General features: G+C 36.5%; 1 protein-coding gene across 1 annotated transcript in view; it reads right to left on the bottom strand.

Annotated features, from left to right (window-relative positions):
* otogl (otogelin-like) overlaps positions 1-26,175 on the bottom strand; it is a 32,797-nt gene that overhangs the window by 3,985 nt on the left and 2,637 nt on the right. The window contains exons 6-55 of the mRNA XM_043216815.1: positions 25,483-25,637; positions 25,288-25,409; positions 24,250-24,455; positions 23,885-24,009; positions 23,624-23,730; positions 22,431-22,537; positions 22,227-22,352; positions 21,950-22,058; positions 21,705-21,751; positions 21,149-21,294; positions 20,945-21,071; positions 20,495-20,672; positions 20,026-20,150; positions 19,316-19,525; positions 19,056-19,221; positions 18,867-18,941; positions 18,548-18,591; positions 17,794-17,968; positions 17,582-17,689; positions 17,022-17,160; positions 15,150-15,284; positions 14,838-14,990; positions 14,635-14,748; positions 13,952-14,068; positions 13,466-13,622; positions 12,630-12,656; positions 12,362-12,535; positions 11,782-12,060; positions 11,457-11,574; positions 10,967-11,046; positions 10,139-10,854; positions 8,557-8,734; positions 7,637-7,779; positions 7,519-7,542; positions 7,339-7,431; positions 7,007-7,190; positions 6,405-6,622; positions 5,652-5,793; positions 5,355-5,540; positions 5,060-5,272; positions 4,347-4,451; positions 4,155-4,262; positions 3,546-3,647; positions 3,342-3,446; positions 2,866-2,906; positions 2,700-2,763; positions 2,415-2,593; positions 1,883-1,987; positions 795-914; positions 664-709 (exon numbers count right to left, since the gene is read on the bottom strand). Of these exons, the coding sequence (XP_043072750.1) occupies positions 664-709; positions 795-914; positions 1,883-1,987; positions 2,415-2,593; positions 2,700-2,763; positions 2,866-2,906; positions 3,342-3,446; positions 3,546-3,647; positions 4,155-4,262; positions 4,347-4,451; positions 5,060-5,272; positions 5,355-5,540; positions 5,652-5,793; positions 6,405-6,622; positions 7,007-7,190; positions 7,339-7,431; positions 7,519-7,542; positions 7,637-7,779; positions 8,557-8,734; positions 10,139-10,854; positions 10,967-11,046; positions 11,457-11,574; positions 11,782-12,060; positions 12,362-12,535; positions 12,630-12,656; positions 13,466-13,622; positions 13,952-14,068; positions 14,635-14,748; positions 14,838-14,990; positions 15,150-15,284; positions 17,022-17,160; positions 17,582-17,689; positions 17,794-17,968; positions 18,548-18,591; positions 18,867-18,941; positions 19,056-19,221; positions 19,316-19,525; positions 20,026-20,150; positions 20,495-20,672; positions 20,945-21,071; positions 21,149-21,294; positions 21,705-21,751; positions 21,950-22,058; positions 22,227-22,352; positions 22,431-22,537; positions 23,624-23,730; positions 23,885-24,009; positions 24,250-24,455; positions 25,288-25,409; positions 25,483-25,637 (7,023 nt within the window). The remainder of the gene's footprint in view (positions 1-663; positions 710-794; positions 915-1,882; positions 1,988-2,414; positions 2,594-2,699; positions 2,764-2,865; positions 2,907-3,341; positions 3,447-3,545; positions 3,648-4,154; positions 4,263-4,346; positions 4,452-5,059; positions 5,273-5,354; positions 5,541-5,651; positions 5,794-6,404; positions 6,623-7,006; positions 7,191-7,338; positions 7,432-7,518; positions 7,543-7,636; positions 7,780-8,556; positions 8,735-10,138; positions 10,855-10,966; positions 11,047-11,456; positions 11,575-11,781; positions 12,061-12,361; positions 12,536-12,629; positions 12,657-13,465; positions 13,623-13,951; positions 14,069-14,634; positions 14,749-14,837; positions 14,991-15,149; positions 15,285-17,021; positions 17,161-17,581; positions 17,690-17,793; positions 17,969-18,547; positions 18,592-18,866; positions 18,942-19,055; positions 19,222-19,315; positions 19,526-20,025; positions 20,151-20,494; positions 20,673-20,944; positions 21,072-21,148; positions 21,295-21,704; positions 21,752-21,949; positions 22,059-22,226; positions 22,353-22,430; positions 22,538-23,623; positions 23,731-23,884; positions 24,010-24,249; positions 24,456-25,287; positions 25,410-25,482; positions 25,638-26,175) is intronic.

The following is a 26,175-nucleotide window of genomic DNA, read 5'->3' as shown; positions in this document are numbered from 1 at the left end:
ATGTATTATGTTTCTGTAACTTGTTTTTAGATTTGATAAATTTTCATTACTTTTTTAGGCCTAGGTATCACAATTTTAAAATTCCTTGATATTACAAAAACATGAGAGAATTAGAATAATTGTCATTTATGTCAATAAGCTGATCAAAAACTGAAACATGGACCACTGAAAAACCCAAACTGGTAACTTAAACAAGTCCTTACTGTACATACTGATTCTGAATGCATTCATCTGAACTTATTTATACTGTACATGAAGCACCAAGCTCTGACAAGAGGCAGTTAAAAACCACAAACACCAATCCCATAGCACAAAATCCAGCTTGAGCCACAAAAGACAAAGATAAAGTTAAGAACGCATAGAGAGGAGAACCATACAGCAACTTTCATTAGTATTCCTTCCTAGATTCCTTCCTAGATTATGGCTTGCACACGCATTGTATTACAGAGAGCATTAAAAAAACAAGAAAAGCACATGAAAGTGAAACTGGAAGAATGAAAGAGACCCATGAGATGTGTGCAGAGCTCATTTTTTTCCCCCGGGACAACAGGGAGCATCTAACCACAACGCAACCAGCAGCTAGTAAAGCTTCTCCATCATGCTGTTCCAAACAGCCCCCAGCATTCCCAGAAAGCACAGCCAGCCCCAGACACTCTTACTTACATGTCTTACAGCAACCGTCCACATACGTTTGAACTATGCCTCCATTCTGAAACGCAAAGCACAGGGGTTAGAAGAACCACAACACAAACGGTTCCAGAAAAGCTTTAAGAATGCATTGATTTTGGTCAGACCTGAATACATTCTGTGTCATTGAAAGGAGGACAGACCACTCCAGAGGCCAGAACTACTGCGCCTACTGCAGTCTCCATACAGTCAAAGCGTGTGCAGTTAGCCACCCATGAGCTGCCTGCCTGCAAACCACATCAAAAAACACTATCGGGTTAATGCATTTGAGGCACAGGCTTTTTGGGTTTCATGAAAACAATGATGTGTGTTTTTGACCTGCAGTAGCAATACTTTTGTGGATAAATTTACTGAAAAACGCCCCCAGAAAATCTGACAAAACATCCATTTGCGCGCATCCTCAAAGGGGAAAATATTCACAAATACAGTGAATGATGTTTTTGCCTTTTTTAAAACTCAAAATCCAGAAAGTTTCTTTACACTATACAGCAAACTGGATCAAACTTAATGTGCCATTTTCTATGGACTCTAAAGTATCAGCATGATAAAAATCTGTTCTTTTTTAGCAAGTAAAAGGACCTTTTGTGTAATTGTAAAAACATCTCGCTTTGGGTTGTGGTTCACAAGTGTTTTTGCTTTTAAATCTTTACTTATCGTTATAAATTTTGCACAATGATAACTTTTAAACTGTTAGTATAATGTTTTAAAATGAACACTTACTGGACTGAAACAACTTAGGTTCCTAATTTGTCACAGAAATAATGTTAAAACCTTTGGAAAATTACAAATGAGACCTTTGAGGAATGTTTATTTCTATATCTGTCAATTATCTTTGCATATTATATGATCATAAAACTAAGAAATTAAATATTATCTTACATTATCCAGTTCATGTCTGATGTACTGTTATAAAGATGTAATTGATTCACATTATGTTTTGGTAATATGAATATTAGCAATGGCACCAAATTGCAAATATTTTTGCTCCTGAATAACACTGAAGTGTTCTTGCTCCATATTCTCCTATATCTTATTATTTGAACTATATAAGCCTGAAGTGTCAAATATCAAATACTCAACAAAAACACATATGCATATAGAATTTAAAAAAAAAAAAATCTAAAGGTTCAATAAACTTTCTGTTTACGATTTTATATGTCAAGCTTTACAAAGATAAAAAAAAGAACCAAATTACCATAAATACTTCCGTAGTCCCGTTTTCACTGGGATATGAGCATGAGATGTTTTTGCAGGAGCCACAGCACACATGTGGATCTGATGATGGGACATAAACCTGATGCTATGTAAAACAAAATAAAAATATAAATAAAAAAATACATAAATAATAAATGATATTGGAAAATGACATAATATTGGAAAAATCCAATGTAAATATATTACAGTACTGTCCAAAATAGGCCATATTCTACAATTCTGAAGCCTTGTTTATTCCCTGAAATCCACTTCTTGAATGTTATTCGAACTGTCTTGCACCAAAACACTTACAGTAGATGGCTGAAACAGATTTTCCACCTCTGTTATGATTGGCTAACCTAACTCTATATCGTACACTGAAATGTTTAGTTTAAAAGAGCTATTTTCTTTCATCTTATATCCCTTCTAAAATATATTTTAATTAATTTAATGGAAAATCATGCAAAACTTTCATATTTGTGGAAGTATCTGTTAATACATATTATGAAAGTTGCATTAGTCGTGTGACTTACAGGCTCACACTTCTCAGAGCAGTTGGCAGTGGTGACCTCCATGGCATAGAACCCAGTGCTGGGGTCTTTATGTGTGAGACACTGGACGGTGTAACACAGTTCCCCCTCAAAGTATTGCACCATAGACTGGCCAGGGTTCAATATCGTCACACCCTGAAACAGACACACTTCTGCCTTCTCTACACACACATACACATACACACAGACACACAGACAAGCACTTGTATTTCAGTTTCATTGAATAGCGTGGCATTTTGAGTGTGTTAGTGTTTGTACAAGTCTTACTGCAGTGATAGAGTGGGCATCCACATGGACCCCCGGGGTCCGGCTCCTCCACTCTCATCTCACCCTTTAAAACAAAGGTCACGGTATAACACTGGTTACAGGAGAATTCACTATGGTGCTATATATGCACAGTATTCACACACACAACACATTTTAAACCTCTTACCGCAGTGCAGACAGGAAGTGTAACGTTGTGACACTGACATTCTAAAAACAACAAATATTACAAATAAAGCCATATGTATATAAAAAAACACTTATACAGCAATACCATGGTAAAGTGATGGTGTAACATGGAACCTTGCAATTTATACTATACTCATGCCAAAACACATACCAATAGCATGTTACTTTTTAGTGTAATATTTCTGTATCTGTGTTAATGCATGTTTCAGTTTAGCTTTTTTTAGGAGAACTGTCGTAAAAATATCCACGGAAGATTTCTAAACGAACAAAAAAAATAATAAATATTCACAAAACCAAGAAATAAACGGGAAAAAATAATGCCTTCTAAATTTGATAAGTTTAGTAAGGGTTATTCTGTAGTAAGTATAATCATAATCTATAATAATCTTTATAACAAAAAAGGTCACAGGGAAATCATTGTTTAGATATCTAGGTAAGTGTGCACGTGTCCAGTACCGCAGTGTGTCTCTGGGCAGCAGCTGTCCAGCACGGGTCTCTTCACCAGCACAGCTCCAGGAGCACAGCTCAAGCTGGGCTCAGGACACAGACTCATATCACACACTGAAAGAGCAAGACACAGCCTTTAAATACCTTCATTACCAAACACAAAAAGACTGGGCACTTCAGTGCAGTGACTGCTTGTGTGTTTGTTATAACTACCGCAATGATACTGTGGACAGCAGTGATTAGTGGTGTTCACATCAACGGCCAGTATTTCTCCAGGCAGACACATCGGTACAGGGTCAATACAGGACTCGCACACTGCAAAACATATTTAAATTAATGCTATAGCATGTCACGGAAAAGTTTTAAAATATGAACATTTGAAGAGTATTTTGTGCAAATATGTTTTACATTGTAATGTATATTTGAAAGCATTGGATTTTTGTCTATTTCTATACATTTATAATGAATTATATATATTATATACAGGCTTCACAGTTATTATTATAATTATTTTCACAATTACTTATAATTATAATTATATTTATTTAAAACCACATCAATATATACATATACATATATATATATATATATATATATATATATATATATATATATATATATATATATATATATATATAGTATGTGTGCCAATATAATTAAATACAAAAATATATAACCTTCTGATAAGTTATATATTATCAGATAAGTAATATTTTATTATTAATTTATTAGTTATAATTTAATAGAGAATTTTAAGTATTGTCAGCATACAGATGAGAATGACAGTACTGCAGTATTGAAATATTTATAATGTCTTATTACCACACATGTAGCTATAGCAGCAAGCGTGTGCCCCTCTGACCTCCACCAGGAATTGATCTTCTCTGCAGATTGGGGCAGGAACACTCTGACATGCCAGCGGATCACATTCTAACAGAGACCAATCAGAAGTTTGACCTTTGTCCACTGACCAAATAAACAGCCAATCAGGGTAAGGATTACATGAGCTCTTACCACATCTGTATTCAGGGCAACAGGACAGAGCGCTGTAGCCAATCACCAGCTTGTCTCCATTCTCACAGCTGGGCACTTCACTCTGACAGATGGTGAGGTTACATTCTACACACAAAGATAAGCATTAGTCATGAATATTTTCATGGATATTCTATTAATATTTATTCTAATTTTTTAAATTATTTATTTGGATGTTTGAGCCATATCGGCATCTAAGGCCATTTTCATGGCAAGAACAAAATATTAATAAATAAATATATTTATAAAAAGAAGGTACCAAACAGGATAAATCATTTTCATGCAGAAAGCAAAACCTAAATGTTTGGAATGTATCTAATTAAGACTTTTGTCAACTTTTTATCACTTATGCTCACCAAGACAGCATTTATTTGATCCAATAAAAACAGTAATATTGTGAAATATTACTGCATTTAAAATACTTTTCTTTTGTAATACATTTTCAAATGCAACTTATTCCTATGATATTCCAAATCTTCATCATTATTCCAGTATTCCGTGTCACATGATCCTTCAGTTATCATTCTAATATGCTGATTTATAATTATTATAAGAGTACTTAAATTAATACAGAGTATTCATTAATAATGAAGAATTTTGTAACATATTGTATGTAAGATTAGAGCTTTTCAACTAGTAGAATATAAAAGAAAATAGTACATCAATTATATACATCCATGTATTTTTGTTTTTACCACAAATCTTCTTCGGACAGCAGACTCCTTCCTCCAGCACATCGACTGCATACTCTCCCTCTCTCTCACACAGCGGCGCAGGTTCATAACTGCACTCGGGTTCCACAGGAACCACGCTACCGTTTTCCAGACACTTGAACAGACAGCAGCCACGCAGAGAGCCGTTCCACACCTCGCCCGGGGCGCGAGGAGCACCATCGTTATCCGTACACACTGATCACAGGGAAATAACAGGCCATTCTCACGACAGCATTTTATTTTTCATGCGAGAAAACACATAGTGTGGCATTCTCACCGCACTGGTCCTCGGTGACACAGAAGGCAGAGTCTGCTCGGTGCAGGATGGTACCGCTTTTACAAACGCACTCTTCTCTGATAGAAGAGCAGGTGCTCTCCTCGTAGTAATCGCGGTTTTGACACGTCCGAGTCTTACATGTGTTCACACAGGGTTTATATTCTTTACCAGGAGGACATTTGAGCGCTGCATGTACAAACATATACAAATATGCAACGGAGAAAAAATACACCGCCAGTCAAAAAACAAGCATCTAAGCAAAAACACTTTGCAAACAGTATCTGTAAACACACTCACGGCAGAAGTTGCTTTTCCTCCAGCTGAAACAGATCTGATGCGTGTAGCAAATGGCCACATAAGCAGCCAGGAAGTCACACTCATGCTCTTTATAATGTAGGTCACCAGCCCATATCTTATCACAGAAGTGTTCTGGAGAAACCTTCAACACGACATTCGGAAAAATAATCCAATAAATAACGGTCAAGTCACATGTAGGGTAAGTATGAACTTTTACAAGCCTGTGGGAATGAAATTTCTCTAAATTTCTTCTCAGAATATTAGTAAAATGTCTATTATAACAATAGTTATTTTAGTACTATTTATATACTATTATAGTATTTATTAATATTATGAATTAACCTTTATTTTATATTTTAATTTGCCTGCTTTAGTAATTTTGTTATGGGCTTTTATCACTGTTTTTCTATTTTTATTTCAGTAAGCTTAGTACTTTTCAGCTTTTTAAACTTTAAACTTGTTAACACGTTTATATTTTATTTCAGCTTTATTTTAATTATTATTGAAAACTGTTTTGTTAGAATTTAACCTTTAGTCAGCAATAACAACATAGCTGAAAATGGAGGACAAAATGTAAAATATAAAAAGAGTATATGGGCCAAAACTACGTATGATGACAATGTAATGTGATTATTTTATTATTTAAACAAGCTAAATAAGATTTTACAGCTAACATTGATCAACTGTATTTATTAAAAGCAATGGATGTAAACTAATTGGCTGTGCGTGAATATGTATGCTTGTGTGTAGTACCTTGTGGTGACATTTAGAGAAAGGTCTCTGGTTGAGCATGGTGAAACATTTGGAGCAGTTGCCGGTGGTGCAGTTGTCTCCCACTCTGCGGAAATAATCTGTATCCTCTGACGTATCCACCATCCATCCGTGCAGAAATACTGGGATGTCCTCAATATCCCGGACCACTGTACCGTTGGGCAGCCGCAGGTCATCAGCTGGATTACCATCACAACATCCTGAGAAAGAAAACAAAGTACATCAAGCACACTTACATGACCACAAATGAGCGAAGCTTGTTCAATTTTTAAAAGCAGCATGAAAAAACACATTTTCTTCTAGAATGTAACATATTTCAGAAAGAAACTATTCATGCAGGGTGGGATATTTTTTATCTGCGTTTTGACATACTGTGAAAAGTAGGATATTATGTTGATTACAAATACTTTTCCCCACCCATGAAACCTGATTACATCAGCAGAAATGTTGATGAAAGATTAGATGAAAGATGCATTGATGATTTGTGCACACTAAGATCACAAATATTGATTAAGCAAGCAAACAAGGACATATATGGTTTCATGGTCACTGCTGTCTTCAAAGTGCAAGTATAACACACTGACCACAGAGCCCCCTAGTGGAGGTGTTATCAGGAGCCGTGTACTGTAGGACCATGATACCAGTGCTGTGGTACCACTTTATGTTAATCCCACCAGGTGTATTAATAATGTACATGGTCCCGGTGTCGTCAATATGGAGGCTCTGCCTTGTGAGAGGAAGCCGTGCCGTAATCTGATTCACTGACACCTGTGTCAGATCAAACCATTGTTACTTAACAACAGAAATCACTTTTATGAGCAACGAGTAAGCAAGGACACAAGATGCATGAATTCTAAATTAATTTTGACTTTATTGACTTGAATATATTAGAACTCCTTTGAATTGCAGGTATTACCTTTCGGTCCAAGCGGTTGACCATAATTCTGTACGACTGTAATGTAATGTTCAGCTTCTTAAAACATAGTCCAGAGGTTCCACCAGAGGGAGTCTAATGGGAAGAGTAAAAGAAGCTTGTGAACCTCATTAAGATGGTTATAATAGCATTTTAACATAAATAAGCTAATAACACACTCACAGGTCTTCTGATGTAGTTCACACTCTGGAAGCAAAAGTCAAACATTTAGTGAAAAATTTAAAAAACATATGGGGAAAATAGCATATTTCTTCATGGTAGAGTGTTAGCTTAGGTTTACCTCACTGGTTGGGCATTTCTCAATATGGCCGACTATTTTCTCTCTGGGCAGGTGAACCAGAATGTAAGAACCGATATCATACAGAGCCACATTGTTCCCATCAAACGTGATCACACGCAGGTCAGAGATTATAGAGCAGCGACCTGACAGCACACAAAGTCAAACAGATGAACAGGTTCTGAGGAACACTTTAACTTAATTAGAGCTGTTATTGTTAACAAAAACTATTACAAATTGATTTCATTAACTGAAATTGAATATAAATGTGAGATGAAAAAGTGATTCCAATTATATAATTTCTTTGTGTTATTATCACTATAGTTGTGGATATTCTCATTAACTTATAAAACTATATACTGTGTTATATAATAAGTGTTATTATTATCTTCACCCTCCCCTTGTTATAACATAAGTGTTATTTTTACAGGTATCAGTTTTTGTGAGAAGTGTTGCTTTTGCAACTAACCGAAAATAAATGATTAAAACTAAATAACACCTATATACTGTAGAAACATATATGTGACACTGGAACACAAAACCAGAATTTGTAGCAACATCCAAAAATACATTGCATGGGTCAAAATTATCAGGTATTTTGAATTATAGGATATTAGGTAAAGATCATGTGCCTTGAATATATTTTATACATTTTTATAAACTTAATTCTTGATTAGTAATATGCATGGCTAAGAACGTAACTTGGACAACTTCAAGGTGATTTTCTCTGGTTTTTTTTGAGCTTTCAGATGTATAAATCACCCTTATGACTGGTTTTGTGCTCCAGGGTCACATAATAAAAATATCTTAAAATTAAAAAGTAATTATTATGAGAGTATATACAACAAATAACACTAGAATACCACAGATATAAACACCTCCCAGCTGGAGCAAATCTGAATGCTCATGTGTGTTTGTCTTACATGGGCACTGCCACAGTGGGCAGCAGGGGTCTGTGTTGATCTGGATCGGTGTGCCCAGCAAGTTGCACTGTGGCTGGCTGATGTTGTATCTGCAGTGCTGAGAGGAATTATGCAGCATCAGCTGTCCATTAACGCAGATGTACTCACTGCACTCATCCACTCGTAATGAATATGGAGGCTGTAAGGACACAAAACAGAGACATTCATGAGACAGACACCACCATGATCGCTTCCACCGCCAAAAACTATATAAGGCACCCTGGGATGAGTTCAGGTAGTATGCATTGATTAGCTATCTTTTCTGATGCCTGTTCTTGAGTTTTATATTATGACAGATTCATCCATTATTCACTGCTCCGCATCTTAACTCATAATTCTTCCCTCAGGGCATCAACATCTTGGCAAGTGGACAGGAATGACTCAAGAACAAGGAGTTAAAGATTGGAAGTAATGTTCACCCCATGTGGATTACCGACTAATCTTGAAGATGTGAATATTTATGAGCGTGTGTGTAAATGTGTCAGAGAGGTATCCAGGTCAGGGAGGGAAATGGGAGACGTCAGCTCTCACTTAGTACTGTTGAATTCATCACTGATATCTCAGGGAAGATGAATCAAAACATATCACTGGAAAAACATATTTTTCTTAGAACACTCAGACATACTAGGAATAGGATTTTATTTAATTCTGTTCATATTGTATTTTATCTATAGCTCACCTGTACATTTTTATTCTTTTTTGTGGTTTATTCATCTTTATATTTATAAATATGTGTATTTTATTCACATTGTTGTTGTCTCTGTGTACCGGAAACTAAACAAACTGTAGTGGACCGGGACACTGAAACAAAATCCTTGTAACTGCAAACATACTTTACAATAGAGCTCTTTCTGACTTCTCTGATTCTTAATCTTTACCTGCAAGCTGTTGTCTGAATAACCACTGTCTAATTAGACCAAATTAAATCGAACAAGTCTAAGGTGGACGTACAGGTAAGTATAAAGCATTTATTCAGTGATTTTAATGAGGAGTGAGTCAACAAGCAATTCTCTATTTCAGTTAGAGAGTTATTAAATCAATTCAACATAAGATCAAGACTGATCTGCATGTTGTTGTTTTTTTGACCAATTTATAAAAAGAACTTCGTTCACAAGCTCACAGAATGTTTCATTCAACGACTGAACTACTATTGCATGCAACAGTGTGATTTTAGCATTATTAATACTTATTATTGTATTAATTTGTACCTTTTATATTTTAAGTTTTAATTTTAATTTGAAGTTTGACTAATTTTGTTTTGAGCTTTTGTAATTTTTATTAGTTTTGCATTTTATTATATTTTGATTTTAAAATTTAAGCTGTAGTCTATTTTTTCTCTTTTAGTTTCATGAGATTTTTTCAGCTTTAGCAATATCAAGATGCGTTTGTGTTACGGCTCTTATTCACTATTCATAAACCATTAACAGAATTGAACATTATAAATATTGTTCCATTCCATATTTAAAGTACCACAAACATCAGTGAATACTATAAAATTTAAATATTCAATAAGAATGACCAACCCTAACACACAAACTCTTACCGTGCAAGGCCCTGTGGGTAGAAGGAACGGAGGAAGCACTGTTGTTATTCCTGCTGTCTCAGGTGAAGGGGAAGGTGAAGGCAATATCTCAGAGGTTGTTGGTACGCCTGCTGTAGTAGTCAAAGGCTCCTCGGTTGTTGTGGAAACGGATGTTGTCTCTGTAGTGATGGCTGTTGAAGTCGGTTCTGAAGTTGTGGTTTCGGTTGTAATGACAGTGGTGGTTGTAACAGGCGGGACGGTGGTTGTTGAAGACGTTGTCTCTGGTTCAGTGGTGGGCTCGGGTGTGGTTGGCACCACTGTGGTTGAGGTAGATAGTATAGTGGTAAAAAGTGTTGTTATGGGCTCTGAAGTGGGCGTGGCTGTGGTGGTGGGCGGGGCAGTGCTGACTAAAGGGGGTTCTGTGGTTGGTGGAGAGGGAGTTGTGGGAGTTTCAGTGGAGGTGGTGGAGGTGGTGGTGGCCAGAGTTGAAGAAACTGTGGTCGGTGGTAATGTGGGTGTAGTTGGGCTGCCAATTAAATCCTCTGCTTCCAAAGGTGTAGTTACGATTGTAGTACTGGCAGTTGTGCTCGGAGAGGTGCTGGGTGTTGCCGTTGTGGTGGAGGGAGTTGTTGTGGTTGTAGTTGTTGTAGTTGTAGGAGCAGAGGTTGGAGCCGCTGTGGTTCTGTTTGATCGGGTCACATACATGTAAGGAGTCGGAGTTGGGGATAGTATCACGCCTGCAAGAATGTCAGAAACAATGTGGTTGCAAAGACAAATTTAAAAGTGTGCATTAATGGTTATAAAAGAGAGGATTACGACAAAAGTGATGCGAATGATGGTTTCACATACAGTCTTCTTTGTAAACACACCGCCTGGTCACTTCGTCCAACAGCATAGACTTGGGACAACGTGGAAAACAACCTTCAACCCTAAACCAGATCAGAGGATAAACGACCCATGACACATTTTTCTCCTAATATTTGACTTTGATAAAGAACATGTTTAATGTGTTTTCATTATCAAAATCTGGGAGTGTTGATTTTAATTAAAGTCAGTAATCATAATTCATTTTGTGATGCTTTATTGTGTGTTCTTCATTTGAAAACAACAGTTATTGAGGTTATACATTTTTACTTGAATGTACCTTTATTACTTTTATTTTATTTCTATGAGATAAAAATAGATTATAGATTTCATCTAGATCTAGAAGTATTGTTCTTTTCTATTTTAAATTAGATTAGTTTGATTGGTGTAATATATTAATATATTATTTTTGGTCATATTGAGGCCCCCAGGTCCTAAAGACGTTATTTTCCTAAATATAAGCACATGATCTTACGGAGGTAAAAACTGGCAGTGTGTGGCATCAGGATCGTTGCATGTTTTCACACATGGACTGGCACATGCATGATACTTCCACTCGCACATCAATCGGTAGGGAATCACAAAACTGCTCTCTAAAATGCAAAAAGAAGCCATCATACACATTAGAGACATTAGAGGAAGCACTGCAAATGAGGTTGGTAAGCTTTTTGTTGAGCTTATATGACATTAGCAGAACCCCACATTTTAATCTTTATATCCATTCCACAATCTGTTTAAGCAATATGGACCTGATGATAATGCATCTATTTGATATATAGATATTTGCAGACCTGTCTTACCCTCAATGATAAAACTGCTGCTGATTTTGAAGGTGTACGAGTGGTCGTAGTTCTGAACACGTGTGTGCGTGTGAGAGAGAGTGAGGAAGACACCCTTCTGACTCTGCAATTCAAAGGACGACCGCCCAGGTAACCACAGGCCCTGGTGGTGGACGAAAGTAGCCTTTCGTCTAAACTCTTCCCCAGGCTGCCAATGTTCCAGTCTTAACCCACGGTTCCCAGTAACACATAGAAAGTAGTTGGGCCTCTCTGCAGACTCCAGTGAAACAACAGGTAATCCTGAATAAGCGCAAAATAAAAAAATCAGTAGATGCTACTATTCTGCCTAAAAATACAGTAAATAGATATCAATAAATAAATCAATAGAGAAATCTATAATTTTCAATGAGAAAAATCTGAAATGTTAAATATAGAGTTTTACTTTGACAGAAAACAACAGAGACTTTATTTTGATAGGCCCACAACTATCAGGAAACTCAGTCTACTCTGAGAATTAGTAGACACGTTGCAAATGAATGAAAATTAGGTGACGTAGTTACAAGTTACTTGGATTGTCAAATTAAGTTTAACATGTGCTTACTGGAAGCCCTGTCCTTATATAGTCCAGTAGTGATCATGAAGTGGAAAATGGTGCTGGGTTGAGCATTGGTCCTCAGAAGGGGAAAGACTTCACCGCTGCTCACATTTGCCCCAAACACACATGCAGAGTCATTCTGCTCTGCGCTGGACAGAGTGAACGGACCCTCTCCCAACTCTACACAAGCATGTATAAATAAAAAGCTTAGTGCCAAGATCTTGTGGTGCTTCAGAGGTATTCTAGGCAAATAAACAGAATAAATCATTCTTACCTTGGTTGTAATATTCACAGTCATACGCTGTTAAAAGAAAAAATATATATATTAGCCACAGTCACGTAGCATTATGAGTTTGCATTCGTTATTTTAACATTACCAGCTTAAAAAGCAACATGAAACAGCATTAGCTGTGCATTTAACTTTTTTAATGTGACAAATCTGCAACTGATACAGCATACAGAATCAAAGCCTGATTATATAAACAGATCCTGACAGCAAAGAGGAGCAGTTTTGAAATAGTACAAACTGAATGCTGGATTGGTTTTGCATTAGAAATGTTAGTATGTCTGTGGGTATTAGGGGCCAAAGAAAAGACATCTCATTTTGGAGTCTTTATCAAATCAAATTCAAAAAAGTGATTTTATATAAATAGAAAGTATATTAAATGCAAGAAAAAGGTCAACTTTAAAGTGTTACTCCACCCCAAAATGAACGTTTGCATCCAGCATATATTCTCCAAAACGGGGCTACGGAGATTTGGAGAGGATAAAGTCTTTATTCTATTTTTTTTGCATACAAATAGAATTCTTGTCGCTTCATGAAATACAGATTGAATGACGGAATTATCTGATAAACTATCTGTAATTGTGTTCTGAGGATGAAAAAAACTTTTATGACATGGACATGATTAACAATCATTTTCATATTGGGGTGGAGTATTTATGTTTTAAATAACTTTTGTGAGCATGAAATGTCAAAATATGGGTCTCAAGAGTCAAAAGACTCTTTGAAAAATGTCAAAAGACTCTTTGACCGATTAACCACAATGGAAGACAAGCACAAACAGGTCAAAAGTTCATTTGCTTCTTCGTGTGTGTGCTTGTACTCACGACACACGGTGGGAGATCTCCAGTTCACCGTGACACCATTTTGACAGCATTTGTGAGCGTATGCTGCAATACTTGTGCACAGACATTCACAGTCACCCCCACGGTTGCAGTTGCAGGTGTCTGTCAGACAGTTCTTATAAAACCAGGTCACATCCACCTGGGGGACCACAAGGATTAGTTATACACAATACATGGATCCCTAAAATCCCAATTAGCCTGTCACAAACACACAATTGGCTATGCAACACACACTCGGGACTATTGACTTCCACTTGAATGTGTTAATGGTGGAATGTTCTAGCTTTTCAAATCTTTACAGCCCCCTAGTGGCCAGATTTTAAACGGCAAACCATCTCAAAGCTTCTATCAGATGGTTCATCGCAGACAGTGTGTGTGTCTTCCAGACTGTGTGTGGCTGTGGGTAAGACGTGGCCTTTTTATCTGTAGGCCAAATGTGTTGTTAGACCCCAGAGGAGAGCTGCTCACCACATTGTGACATGGAGCAAATACGTCACTGTAGAGAAGGCCACATTCCCGCTTAGCATACGGCTGCCGACTGAGATCTCCTTCACACGGTCTGCGGACGACAAAGTCGCTCTCACACTGCACACACATAAACACATAAAAGCTGTTTAGTCAAGTGTAACTTTAGAGTACAGTGCAGTTACATGATTTTACAGTATTAAAAAAACTACGACAGAAACCACGGTTAGCAAGAAGAGATTTAGGAATGCACTACCTTGCAAACTTGTTTAATGCTTTTAAAACAAGGTTTTTATAATCAACAATGGTTGCATTTATTTGTTCAAAAATACAGTAAAAGCTGGAATATTATTTTAATTTAATATGATGTTCTATTTTTAACAATTTTACAGTTTTCTATATTTATGTAATATATTTTAAAATCTAATTTACTCCTAATGTATTCCTGTGATGCAAAGCTGAATTCAGCATGATTATTCTAATCTTCAATGTCACATAGTCCTTCAGAAATCATTAAATCTTTTGGAAACTGGTAGATGTTTTAGGATTCTCTGATGAACAGAAAGTTAAAAAGCATTTCAATCTTTTTTTTTGGTAACAGCATAAAAATCTTACTGACCCCAAATTTTTGAACAGAAGTGTACATTTAGCATACTCCACTTTCATAGTATCTTGGAGTGTCATACCTGGCCAACAGCCCAGCTGTCTCCAAAGGCCTGTGCATTGCTGACCTCCATATGTCCGGCTGTGGTCATGTCATTAACTGTTACCATGTCAAAGTTTCCGCACAAACCACTCATCTGACCTTAAAAAAAACAGACAAATACATTATAATAAGAAATATGTTTAATAAAGTATTAATTTATACTGCTGAATCAGAGAGAACGACTCTGACTTTCCACTGGGGTCCAGCACGAATATGGACAGTGGTCTTGCGGTCCCATAAAATGGTCAGATCTTGAGCAGGAAAGTGGACCACTGTGTAGTATCCTGCACCCCATAGCTGAAACTCATATCCTCTACCCACAACAGTAGATGAGCTCTGGAGGACAGACACAAACCAGTTTAAATCAACTCAGACTATGGTGAATACAGGCTACAAGATAACAAGAAAACAATTCTAAAAAACTATATGGTCTCCTAGTTTTTAAAAGGACAAATGTGCCATTAATTGGGTAAAGATGGGATGTCTTTTACTTACAGGTTTACCAGAGTTGTCACTGAAGTAGATTTTCGTAAGTCCAACATAGATGAGCAGGTACTTCATGCAGACAATGCCGCTTTCGTAGCAATCTTTATTTTGAGCCATGATGGACACCTCTATTTCACCAACACTCTACATTTGGAAACAAGATTGTCGCAATTAAATCGTGCAATTGATACATGACACTTTATCATTTCTAGCTCTAAAAAAAAAAAACAACAGCTTTCCTTAAAGACAAAGTGTGTGATTTTTGTGTCGCCAGTATCAATTAAACAGAGCTGCAAAAAACAGATTTTTAAAAGAAATGTATATTTTTATTCAACAAGGATGCTTTAAAATGAATCAAAAATATGTTTATTTTAAAAATGTTGCTCTTTTGAACTTTCTATTCTGAAGAAAAATCATGGTTTCCAAAAATTCGATCAAATAAATGCAGTCTTGGTGAGTATAAGAGGTAATCCCACCCAGTCTCATCCCATTGGTTGAGCAAGAAGCTGTTATGTCGGACCTCTCAAACAATGTGCTGAAAGCACTACAGAGCCACTTTGTTTATTTACAGGAACTCACCAATGAATGTTTTAATTATAGATCTGTATATATTCATATTAAAATAGTACAAGACAAAGTAATTTAACATTGAAAAGTGACATATTTAAATAATCAGTGCATTGCTGTATCATATTTTAAGCAATGAAACCTAGTGTGTGTGTGTGTGTGTGTGTGTGTGTGTGTGTGTGTGTGTGTGTGTGTGTGTGACTGCAGCCATTTCTTTTTGTCGTGATGGAAAAGTCTGTCCCCCGGGTAGATCAGTAGACTCCTCAGAGAATCACTGGCCTTTAGGAGACACCAAAGTCTATTCACCTGCATCTTAAGCATCCACACACACACACACACACACACACACACACACAAACGCACACATGCATACACACTTTCTCAGTCATTAAGGCCAGTAGCAGGTTGCATTGCGTAGGCTGATAGGGAACAGATTGCTCTTTGTTATGTGCGGCTCTTTGCTGAGTTTCTGTGCTGGGACTGACATTAACTCTGGCTCCATTACCACAGCCCTGTTCTAATTAAAAATCCCCTCTGATTTTCCCAAGATTAGTGGCGGTAGAAGCAGATCTCTTTTCCTGCTACTTTATCCATCCCTACTGAAGTCCGCAACGTGTGAGAGCACACACACACACGCACACACTCTTTGGCCCTTCGTTAAAATTTTTCCGGTTTTAAAGGTGCAACACTTTCAACTGGTGAAACACACCCTTTGTTGAAGGCAAACTGGTAAGCACCTCTCCACTTGGTCCTTAGACCGGCACACAAGGCAAATGATCGTCACCGTTTTACAGCACTTGTACACAAAGATACGCTTAATCTTACATTTAAGCTCACCCACAAAAAACACTATTACCATGTTACATGTCCAGAAACCATTGTAGAAGGGTCAGCCACTGTGGGTTTTTTAAATGACCGAAGGATATATCTACAGTGGAAGGTAAGCAATATAAAGCAATGCCTGTAACATAAAATTGTAAAAGTTTTTTTTTATTATTTTCTGTATTATATATTATACCCAAGTACAGAAATATTATATTTGTATTGTATTATGTGCATTTAATTGATATTTATTATATGCATTCAATTGATCAAAAGCACCAAAAAAAAAAAAAAGTATAACAAATTTCAAAAAATGCTGTTAATTTAAATTTACTATTGACCCATAAACTTTCAAACAAAGTCTTTAATATCAAAATAGCCAAATATCAGATTTATAGAGCTGGTCAACACATCTGTCTATCATTACACAGCATTGCACCTTTTTTTTTTGCTGGTCTACCCTAAAATCACAAACATACACTCAGGAAGTACCTTCACCAGGAAGACCTGGCAGTCGCTGACATAGTCATACTCCAGGCCATCAAATGTGTGGTAATGTCGGTCGCTGTAAATAGTGCACACAGCTGGGCACGGCGAATATGTGCAGTTAAAGAACCCACGATGACACACACTGGAGAGAGCCAGAGAAACCAAGTGAAATGTTACTTAAATATACACATATACTAATATGGTTCTTTAATTAGTGGCTTTTCTGATTATTTGAACTATGTATACCTGTGTTTTATCTATTGTATATTAAAACAACTATCAAATGTGGAATAGAGCTATAATCATGACCTTTACCAACCATAAATTGAATTTTGTTGCAATGCACCATGGTGTGGATTTTTTTGTATTTAGTATTTATTATTTTTATTATTTTTCAAAACACTTTTTTAAAAGTTAAAAGGGATTCTGTCATATATAACCTTCTTATAACCTTCATATATAACCTCCAATACTCTTAATTTGGAAATAGTCATTAGATTCCACTATTGAAGAACCACCCATTAACAGAATTATGGAAGCTGAGCGGACTAAAACAAACTGACCAGCGGTAGCATGGAGTGTCCACAGACTCTCCAGGGAGATACTCTAGACCGAGCCATGCACAGGGGCAGTTTTCCGGGTAATAGCATTCTCCATTATGAGCCACTAGCCTGCACCAATTGAAGAAGATGGTGTAACATTACATGCTCTGGTGTCAATAGACATGTATACTTTTCAAAACATTTGTTCCAACTGCAAAAACGACAGTGATTACCCAGAAGGACATCCGCATCCTGGTACACATGGGGTCATGGGAGGGCAGGTTAGGTTCAGCATCAGGTTTCGACAGGTCAGTTCACAGGCCACGCCCACACCTGAAGGTCCACGCCCACTCTGACCCCTGCAGCTATAGTAGACTTTTCCATTGGGACAATCTCCTCTCTCAGGCTCTAAAAAAATGTATGGAATGAGAATTATTGAAAGAAAGTTTCCATTCTCTTCAACAAGACACATTACTTTAGGTGTCCTTTAAAACAATGCAGAAAGAGTTGTGTGTCAATGTTTAGCAATTTGAGTTAAGGGGTGTGTTCAAATCCATAGTCGTGAGTATGAGTAATAGTGATGATTGCACTACTAATTATCATGTAACCAATTCAATCTAACTAATTAAAATGTATTGAATTGAAAAACAAAAATGGACACATTAATAATCCAGCCACCTGAAAACTGTACTAAGTCTTAGTATTTTGTTACTTGAAAAAGTCTGGAAAAAAGTTAAAAAGACTAGAAAAAAAATAAAAAAGTGGAATTTGCTATCTTCAACCCCCAAGTCTCCCTCTTTCTTTGTGCGTGTGTATCTGAGGTTTAGATCTATCCAGCATTCAGTCCGCTCAATGTGCTACCTCTGAGGAATGTACTGCTTACCCTCTAACACGAAAACATTTTTCCCGGGGAAAATAGAGGTGAAAGTGAATAGAGGGTCAAAAAGACTGATGAAATAGAGCAAAGAAAAAAATACAAAAGTGTACCTCTCTCTTCAGGCACACACTCCATACGACCGCTTCTGCAGAGACTAAAGAAAAAACATTATGAAATTTAAACAAACAGAGCAATATCCACAATAAATGATAAAAATGCATGTTAAATAGATAAATAGCACGCATTCTTATGTATGGATAATCTGTTTCCTATGCAAACCAAGCCTGCATTTACATGATCAAAAATACAATAAAATATTGTTAAATATTATTATAACTAAAATGACAAGACTGGGAAATTATGTTTAGAATTCAAGCTCGTAAGACCATGCATTTTCGACAACACAATCCTCATTGTCCACACACTCACCAAGGTCCAGATGAGCTGAAGGACACTTCACCAGGCTGAAAAACAGAGCCCATGAAATAACAGTGACACTGGTTGCTGAAAGGAAACAAGACCCAGTTAGAAAAGGGGAAACAATGTCCTTTTATAAGCTACACAGTATTCAGAAATGACAAGTGTGTGGTTTTCGGTGTTTGGTGTATTTAGACGTACAGCGGCACACAGCGCTGGCGAGCGTGATCGTAAAATGTTCCCTCGGTGCAGCTGCATCCTTCAGCACAGTCGCCGTCACACACTTCAGCACTGCTGATTGACTGACACGTCTTCCCGCATGCTGATGTGCACGGGTGATACATCATCCCTCCTAAACACACCATACCTGCACACACGCATTCACAAATGACCTCCTAAAAACAGTCATGCATTAGACAGGTAGATAAGCAGACAGAGAGATGTAGGTATGAGCAACGAACCACACTCAGAGACGTGTGCTCTGAAGTTGATGGTGACATGATGCTTGTTGCAGATGTACGCGTAGTGGGACAGAGCAGTGCAGAGGCAGGTGCTGCCACATCGACAGGCCTGGTAACGGCACTGCTGGTGGTACACGCCAGGACTAACATATGCATGACAAGCCGCAAACACTTCCTCCAAAAGAACATCACACCGGGCAGCATAAAACACTGAAATAACGTACAAGGAGTTTGATTTGGTTTCCAGAAGTAATAAGGTGTAATACTGCTTTCAGTTGCTGTTACAATCTTGTCAGGCATAGTTATGACAAAAGTCTATTTATGACACATTAAAAGATTACTTTCATTACTTCCAAATACTCATCATTTGTAATATTACATTTATAAAATTTGCCACTGTCCTAGGTTTTATTCATTTGTCACTAAGTTTTTTTTACTCATTTACAACACAATAAAATAAAATTTAACATGCTTCCTTATTCTTTTTTAGATTTTTAAATGTACAAGTCAGAATAAGCATGTTGTGTGAATTTTTGCATAAATATTGTGTTACACTGAATGACAGAGTAACATTATTTAAATCATTTTGACATTTTATTCTCCAAAAGCTCTTATGTGACATACAGAATAAAATACAATAAAAAATAAAACAAGCAGGTCTCTTCTATAACCTATCATTTTTTGGACAACCGAAGTGATAGCTTAAGTACCATTTTGTTGGTTCATTTCACAAGGGTCGATGATAGGGATGTTAATAGGGCTAATGCACGCTGAAGTCACTTTCCAGGCATTGACGTGCAGCTGTGGCGTTCCTTCAATCATTCCAGCAGGAGAACTGGAGGATAAGAACACATTTACTTACACATCAGGCATTTACATGAATGCATCTTTGACTGAAAAATGACTAAACATTGCATTTAAGACATACATTTAAGATATACATTTGTGCACTTTCTAGGAAACAAACCTACACACGTCAAGCACACACTTAATAAAAGTGACTGGATAATGCAAGACATGTTTAACTGAAAGAAATTCTATTGTGACTATTACTATTAATTATTATTATTTAATAATATAATAGTAATATGTACTAGTATTAATACTATTCAATTATTATTATAATATTTTCTATAAATGACTAAATGTAGATTCAGAGGACCAGCCTCTGTTTCTCACAGGAAATCATCCCGTAGGTTTCCGTTGAGGGTCCCACATAGGCCGAGCGTGGAACCCATCCAGGTGCTGTCTAGCTGAAGGTAGATTCGTCCACCCTGCCAATCATACTGAAACCTCAAGCCAAAGACAGACTGCAGACCCACAAACAAAGATGTCAGCCGGCGAACGTTCACCATGTCTAACAAACACATAAAAGAAAAACAAAACAGGAAACACAATTTAATCCAATATTTGTTATAAATAAAGTAAAATAAATATTTAAATGTGACATTGTAACAGTTTAGGTTATTTTTCAATGTATTTATTGTTCTACTTATTGCTTTCTACAAAGATATGATATAGGATTAACCTTCGTAGTTTAGTTTTCATTACAATTGTCTATTCATTTTGAATACATTTAATATTATTTACTATGGCCAATGTATACCAATGTAAAACTGAGAACCTTACCATCTGAGTAAGGCAAATTGACAGCCATACTGGCCCCAATTACAACTTCCCCCTCTCTGGTGAGAGTGACCTGCCTGCTGACATCTTCATCCACCACCAGAGCCACTGAGTGTATGCAAGAGTGCTCCTGAGACTGAGAGATGAGAGAGAGACTCTGTTAAACCCAAACAAAACATCTTGATGCCAAAGAAACACTCTTTTTACCTCTCCACAGGCTGTGTACTGTAGCGTCACAGTAAACTTGGTGCTGCCACGACTCTTCACTAGCACATATTGGCAAGAGCCCATGTGCATGAAAATCCGCCCATCAAAAGTGGTCACATGAGCATCACCCATTACTGTGCATTCCGCTGGGGGTGAAAAAAACATCATTAATTCATTTTCAAGAGAACACTTACTTTGTAAGTTATACTGCCCCAAAGGGAAGATGGTGATGATAAAAGTTTGATGAAAAATACTATTTTAATAGAAGTGAACTTTGTGTTTCTTTGTGTTTGCTCAAGAAACATTTGCATTTATATACAAAGTGTGCACTTGCCTGAGAAGCTAAGAAAGGTTTTCCAATATGTTTGCTATTTATAAGCATTTATTTAGAATGTTTTAAAATATAAATGTTTCTTGGGTGAACACAAATGTCTCAGTTGAAAGCTATGTCAAAAAACTGTAGTAAAAATAACTTATAAATTGTGTTATTCTTAAAAAAAAAAAATGTTTTTGGTGTGGTATTCTGTAAAACCAGTATACAAATGTTTTTATTTACCAGTGCAATTGTTCTCTGTGCAGTTCCACACTCCTCCCATACAGACACTGAAAATTTAATTCACATTAGATTAATTTGTTAACTGATTGAAATGATGAATTGATTTAAAGTCATCAATTTAACACATGACAAGTTCATTTGTTATCAGTTTTCTATTATATGCTACTACGGTTAAAAAAAATAAAAGAAACAAGTTTTGTTTTGGTGTTTTAGTTGTAAAAGAGTAAAGATTTTATGCTTCTAACCAGATAGTGCAGCCTTGCTCCAATACATGACCAAGAGGATATGGTGTACCGTGGTACACACAGGGGCACTGAGACACTGCTATACAGGTGCCATTCTGTAAGATCAGACCTGAGAAAAGCCAGACCGAAAAAGAGCCGTGACTAAAAGAAGTTAAATGTAGTTCACTATAAAGTAGTCACTAAAGTTGTTTAACATATAACTGCTGAAGTGCCCTAGATTCACAAATACTAAGATCTTTCTTGTCATTTAAGCAACTGATTATTGGTCTTATTGTACCATCTGGGCAGTAGCATCCATCCAGACAATGCAGATTGGTTCCCAAACACTCTTTCTCAAAGGTGCATGTAGGTGGGCAGCAGCTGATACAGTCTCTGTGGACAAAACTATCCTCACATCCATCCGCTGAAACACAAACACATCGCATCACAAGCTGCAAAGTTTATGGCATGTGATTCCTTTATGACATAAAAGCCGACTGACCGCACGTAGGAAAACTGTCCCTCCATTCTCTGACGGGGTATCCCACATGAGAACAAGCCCTGGTGTACTCAACAAGAGTCCGACAAAATGTCTCCTCATCATCTGACCTAGAAATAAAAAAATAATAAATTTAATAAGCACTAAAAAGCCAAAAGTACAAATGGTCCAAAGAAAGAACATAGGCGAAAAGCCCATTCTTTCACTATGGTGATATGAGACTAAGAGCACAACAGCTGCAAGTTCAACATGCTCTTGCAACCTGATCCTCTCACTACCTCTTCAATCAACAGTTGAGTCTGATTCTCTTCATAAACTCCAGCAGCTATTTCATCACTGTAATCAACACACACACATACACACACAAAATCTTACAAATTCTAGTACAAGCAAACACATGCATGCACACACATACCTATAGTATAGGCTACATATATCCACAACCACTCTTTATGTGGCTTTTGCTATATGCAAGGTACTTTCATTACTATAATTAACATAATCCTGTTGGAATTGCGAGGTGTGGAACGTTGGAAATAAGATAGAGAGGAAAAAAATATTCGAGAAGAGAGAGGGGGACAGAGAGAGGTTAATAGCAATACTGTGAGTGTACTACAATTAGTCATCTAACTTTGAAGTTAAGTTCACTTTTTTTACAGTCATGTTCCCACACTGTAAGATAATAATTGCAAGAGATCATCTTACAGAACTCCTAAAGAATTTTAGCAATTTTAGAAGACAACTGGCCTTAAGGTTCCAGTGCACCAAAAACTGCTTAAATTTAAAAGAAAGTTTAAAAGGGTTTTATATTGGTGTTCTTATTGTTAACTAAAAAGAAACTATTAAAAATATTAATGTTCTCATTCATTAACCAGTTGAAATTGAAGGAATAACAATTACTTAAATGTAAAATGAAAAAAAAATTAATTAATATTTAATTTAAACAATAATTTAAAATTTAAAATTTCAAAAAGTGAAATTGAAAACTGAAAATTTATATTAATAATTTTTATAATATTATATAAATAATACTGAAAAAAAAAGTCCAACTAAACAACAGTTTGTTCGGACTGGGAAACCAGTTAGTATTGCTTAATCCAGCTAGGATCAGCAATCCACCTTAAATTTTGTTTTTTTTTTCTGCAGGGTTCAAATTCAGTTACACCATTTAGACAAAAGCACCACGTTTGACTTACATACACATGTCTGAAACACAGCTGGCGACAAATGGATTTGGGTCAATGTTCTCATGGCAGGAGATGAAAGGAAAGAAAAGCAATGCACTGCACTTCTCAATGGCATCCTGCTCAGATAACACACAAACAGGCAAAGTTGCTAAGTTGGAAAAATCAAAATGTGTTTCTATATTTTTGGAATGTAAAAACTTTTAAGCTATCATACATACTGAGACCCGTTTAGCTCAGTTCAAACCCATAATGCAATGCATGAAAGCGTACATCCATATCTGACTCAGATGAGCAAGGTCCAGTAAAATCATCATCGACCTCAGGACAGGCTCTCTCTTGGGGCAAATCTACTGCCCAGCTGTTCCCAAATTCAGCAATGTCGTCAGAGACTATACCTAACAGTGCAAAAAGCAAAGCATTAAGGAGATTATAACACACTTGTTCCAACAGAAATGATCAAATCCTGTTTCTTAAAATTAAAGTGCGCCTAAAATGTTACAACTCATCTCTAAATAGACAACAGTGGAATGGCAGTGTTCAGACTTAGTCTCCAGCTCTGCTCAGCTTTGATATAATTGTCCTGAATTTGCTGCTGACTGAGATGATGAGTGTGTGTCCGGGCCTGTTTGTCTCACCACGGCTGCTGCTGAGATCATCCGATCCGTCATCATTATAGTTTCCACACAGACCACAAGGCCTTCCTTTGTGTGCTTCGGTCATTTTGAGGTAGACTCCAGAGCTCCCATCCCACGCCAGAGAGAAACCAAATGTGCTCTTCACCAGGATATAGTCAGCCAAGCGCTCAATGAAAACATTACGCACTGTCTGTGGCAGACTCAGTCTGAATATTAAAAAAAATAAATACTAGAATTTTTATATCAAGTTTGATATTGAAATGTGTTGCACATTAAATACCAATAGTGGTCAAGATTTCGAATGTTCTCTGAAAAAAACATAAACGAACAACCAAATGATTTGTCTCTCCATCAGCGTTAATTAATTCAAGATTCACTACTGTTCAGAAAGTTTGGGGTTGTTAAGACTTTTTGGTGGTTTCAAAAAAGATGTCTCTTGCGCTTAAGAATATGATAATAAGAAATATGATAATAATTTAAAAGAACAGCTTTATATTTTAATCTATTTAAAAATGTGATTTATTTCTGCTATGCAAAGCTGCATTTTCAGCATGCTTTTCTAACTTAGAGTTTTTGTCTTGTTTTCAGCCAAAGTATCTAAAAATTCTTAAATCAATAAGTTTTCAGAAAATAAAAGAATCAAATTTAAGTTTTTACTTAAAACAAGCAAAATAATCTGCTAATGGGGTAAGCAAATTAATCTTATTTCAAAAAGCGAACAAGATTATTTTTCAAACACTTTTGCCTGACAATATTTTTTTTTTAAGATACTTTGACTGAAAATGACAACAACTCGAAAAGTGTCACATTTTTGCAGTGTCACATGATCCTTCATAACTCATTCTAATCACTCTGATTTACTGCTCAAGAAATATTTCTTATTATCAATGTAAAAAAGTTACTGCTTAACAATTTTTATGAACAGAAAGACCAAAAGAGAACATTTGTAACATTATAAATGTCTTTACTATTACTTTTGCTTCATTTAATGCATCCTTGCTAAATAAAATATGAATTTAACATTATGTCCAAACTCACCTATGTCCTCCCTTTAGCACCTGATAACCACTAATATAGATTTCCTCTTCATTTGGGAAGAACAGACTCAGACCACGTGGACATGAATACACTGAACCTCTACACGAACGACTGTTATGAACCTGCCAAAGAAAAATAAATGAGCAAAAGAAGAAAAACATACATAGCAACAGACCTGGAGCAGCTGTAACCTACCCACACTGTATACTGGGGCTCTGTGGAATGACAATCTTTGGCCAGGATATACGAACAGGTTCCAGGGAAGTAGTAATACATTCCATCAAAGGTCTCAAAATGATGCTGACCCCATGAACGGCAAATCCCATCCCTGTCCTGACCATGGTTGGGAACTGACACACAAAAAAAGACAAAAATCTGCTATACAAAAAAAATATTGTAATGCTATAAATTAACGGGACTGAATGATTACAAATATGTGCTAGTTTTTTAGAAGACTTGTTTGCTCATCATCTATTTGATGTATAAATGAAGTATAAATACTTATTATTATCAACGCTGCGATCAGTTGTGCTTAGTATTTTTTTGTGGAAACAAACAATTTTTGTTAGTGATTATTCAACCATTTAATTCAATATTTGTTCAACCATGTAATCAATGCCCCACTGGGCATGTAATCAGTATAGCTTATATGAATACTGTATACGTAGTAACCTGTTATTCTGTTGGTCATACCAGCTGCCCGGCTTTATAGTGCGTGGTTAATTAAACACACATACAGAGCTCTTTGTGGCCAGCAATCTATTCCTAGAGCATCTGTAATCCAATGCCACCAAATGCAGCAAGACATAGTCACGTAGATTAACTGGAACCAGTGAGCAATGCCACTTGAATTCTAGTAATTAAATTCAGGGTTCCCTCATCCACATT

This window comes from Puntigrus tetrazona, chromosome 18, assembly GCF_018831695.1.
Source record: "Puntigrus tetrazona isolate hp1 chromosome 18, ASM1883169v1, whole genome shotgun sequence".
In the NCBI taxonomy this organism is placed as follows: domain Eukaryota; kingdom Metazoa; phylum Chordata; class Actinopteri; order Cypriniformes; family Cyprinidae; genus Puntigrus; species Puntigrus tetrazona.
The sequence above is the reverse complement of the archived record's forward strand: the minus strand, read 5'-3'. Positions and strand labels throughout refer to the sequence as shown.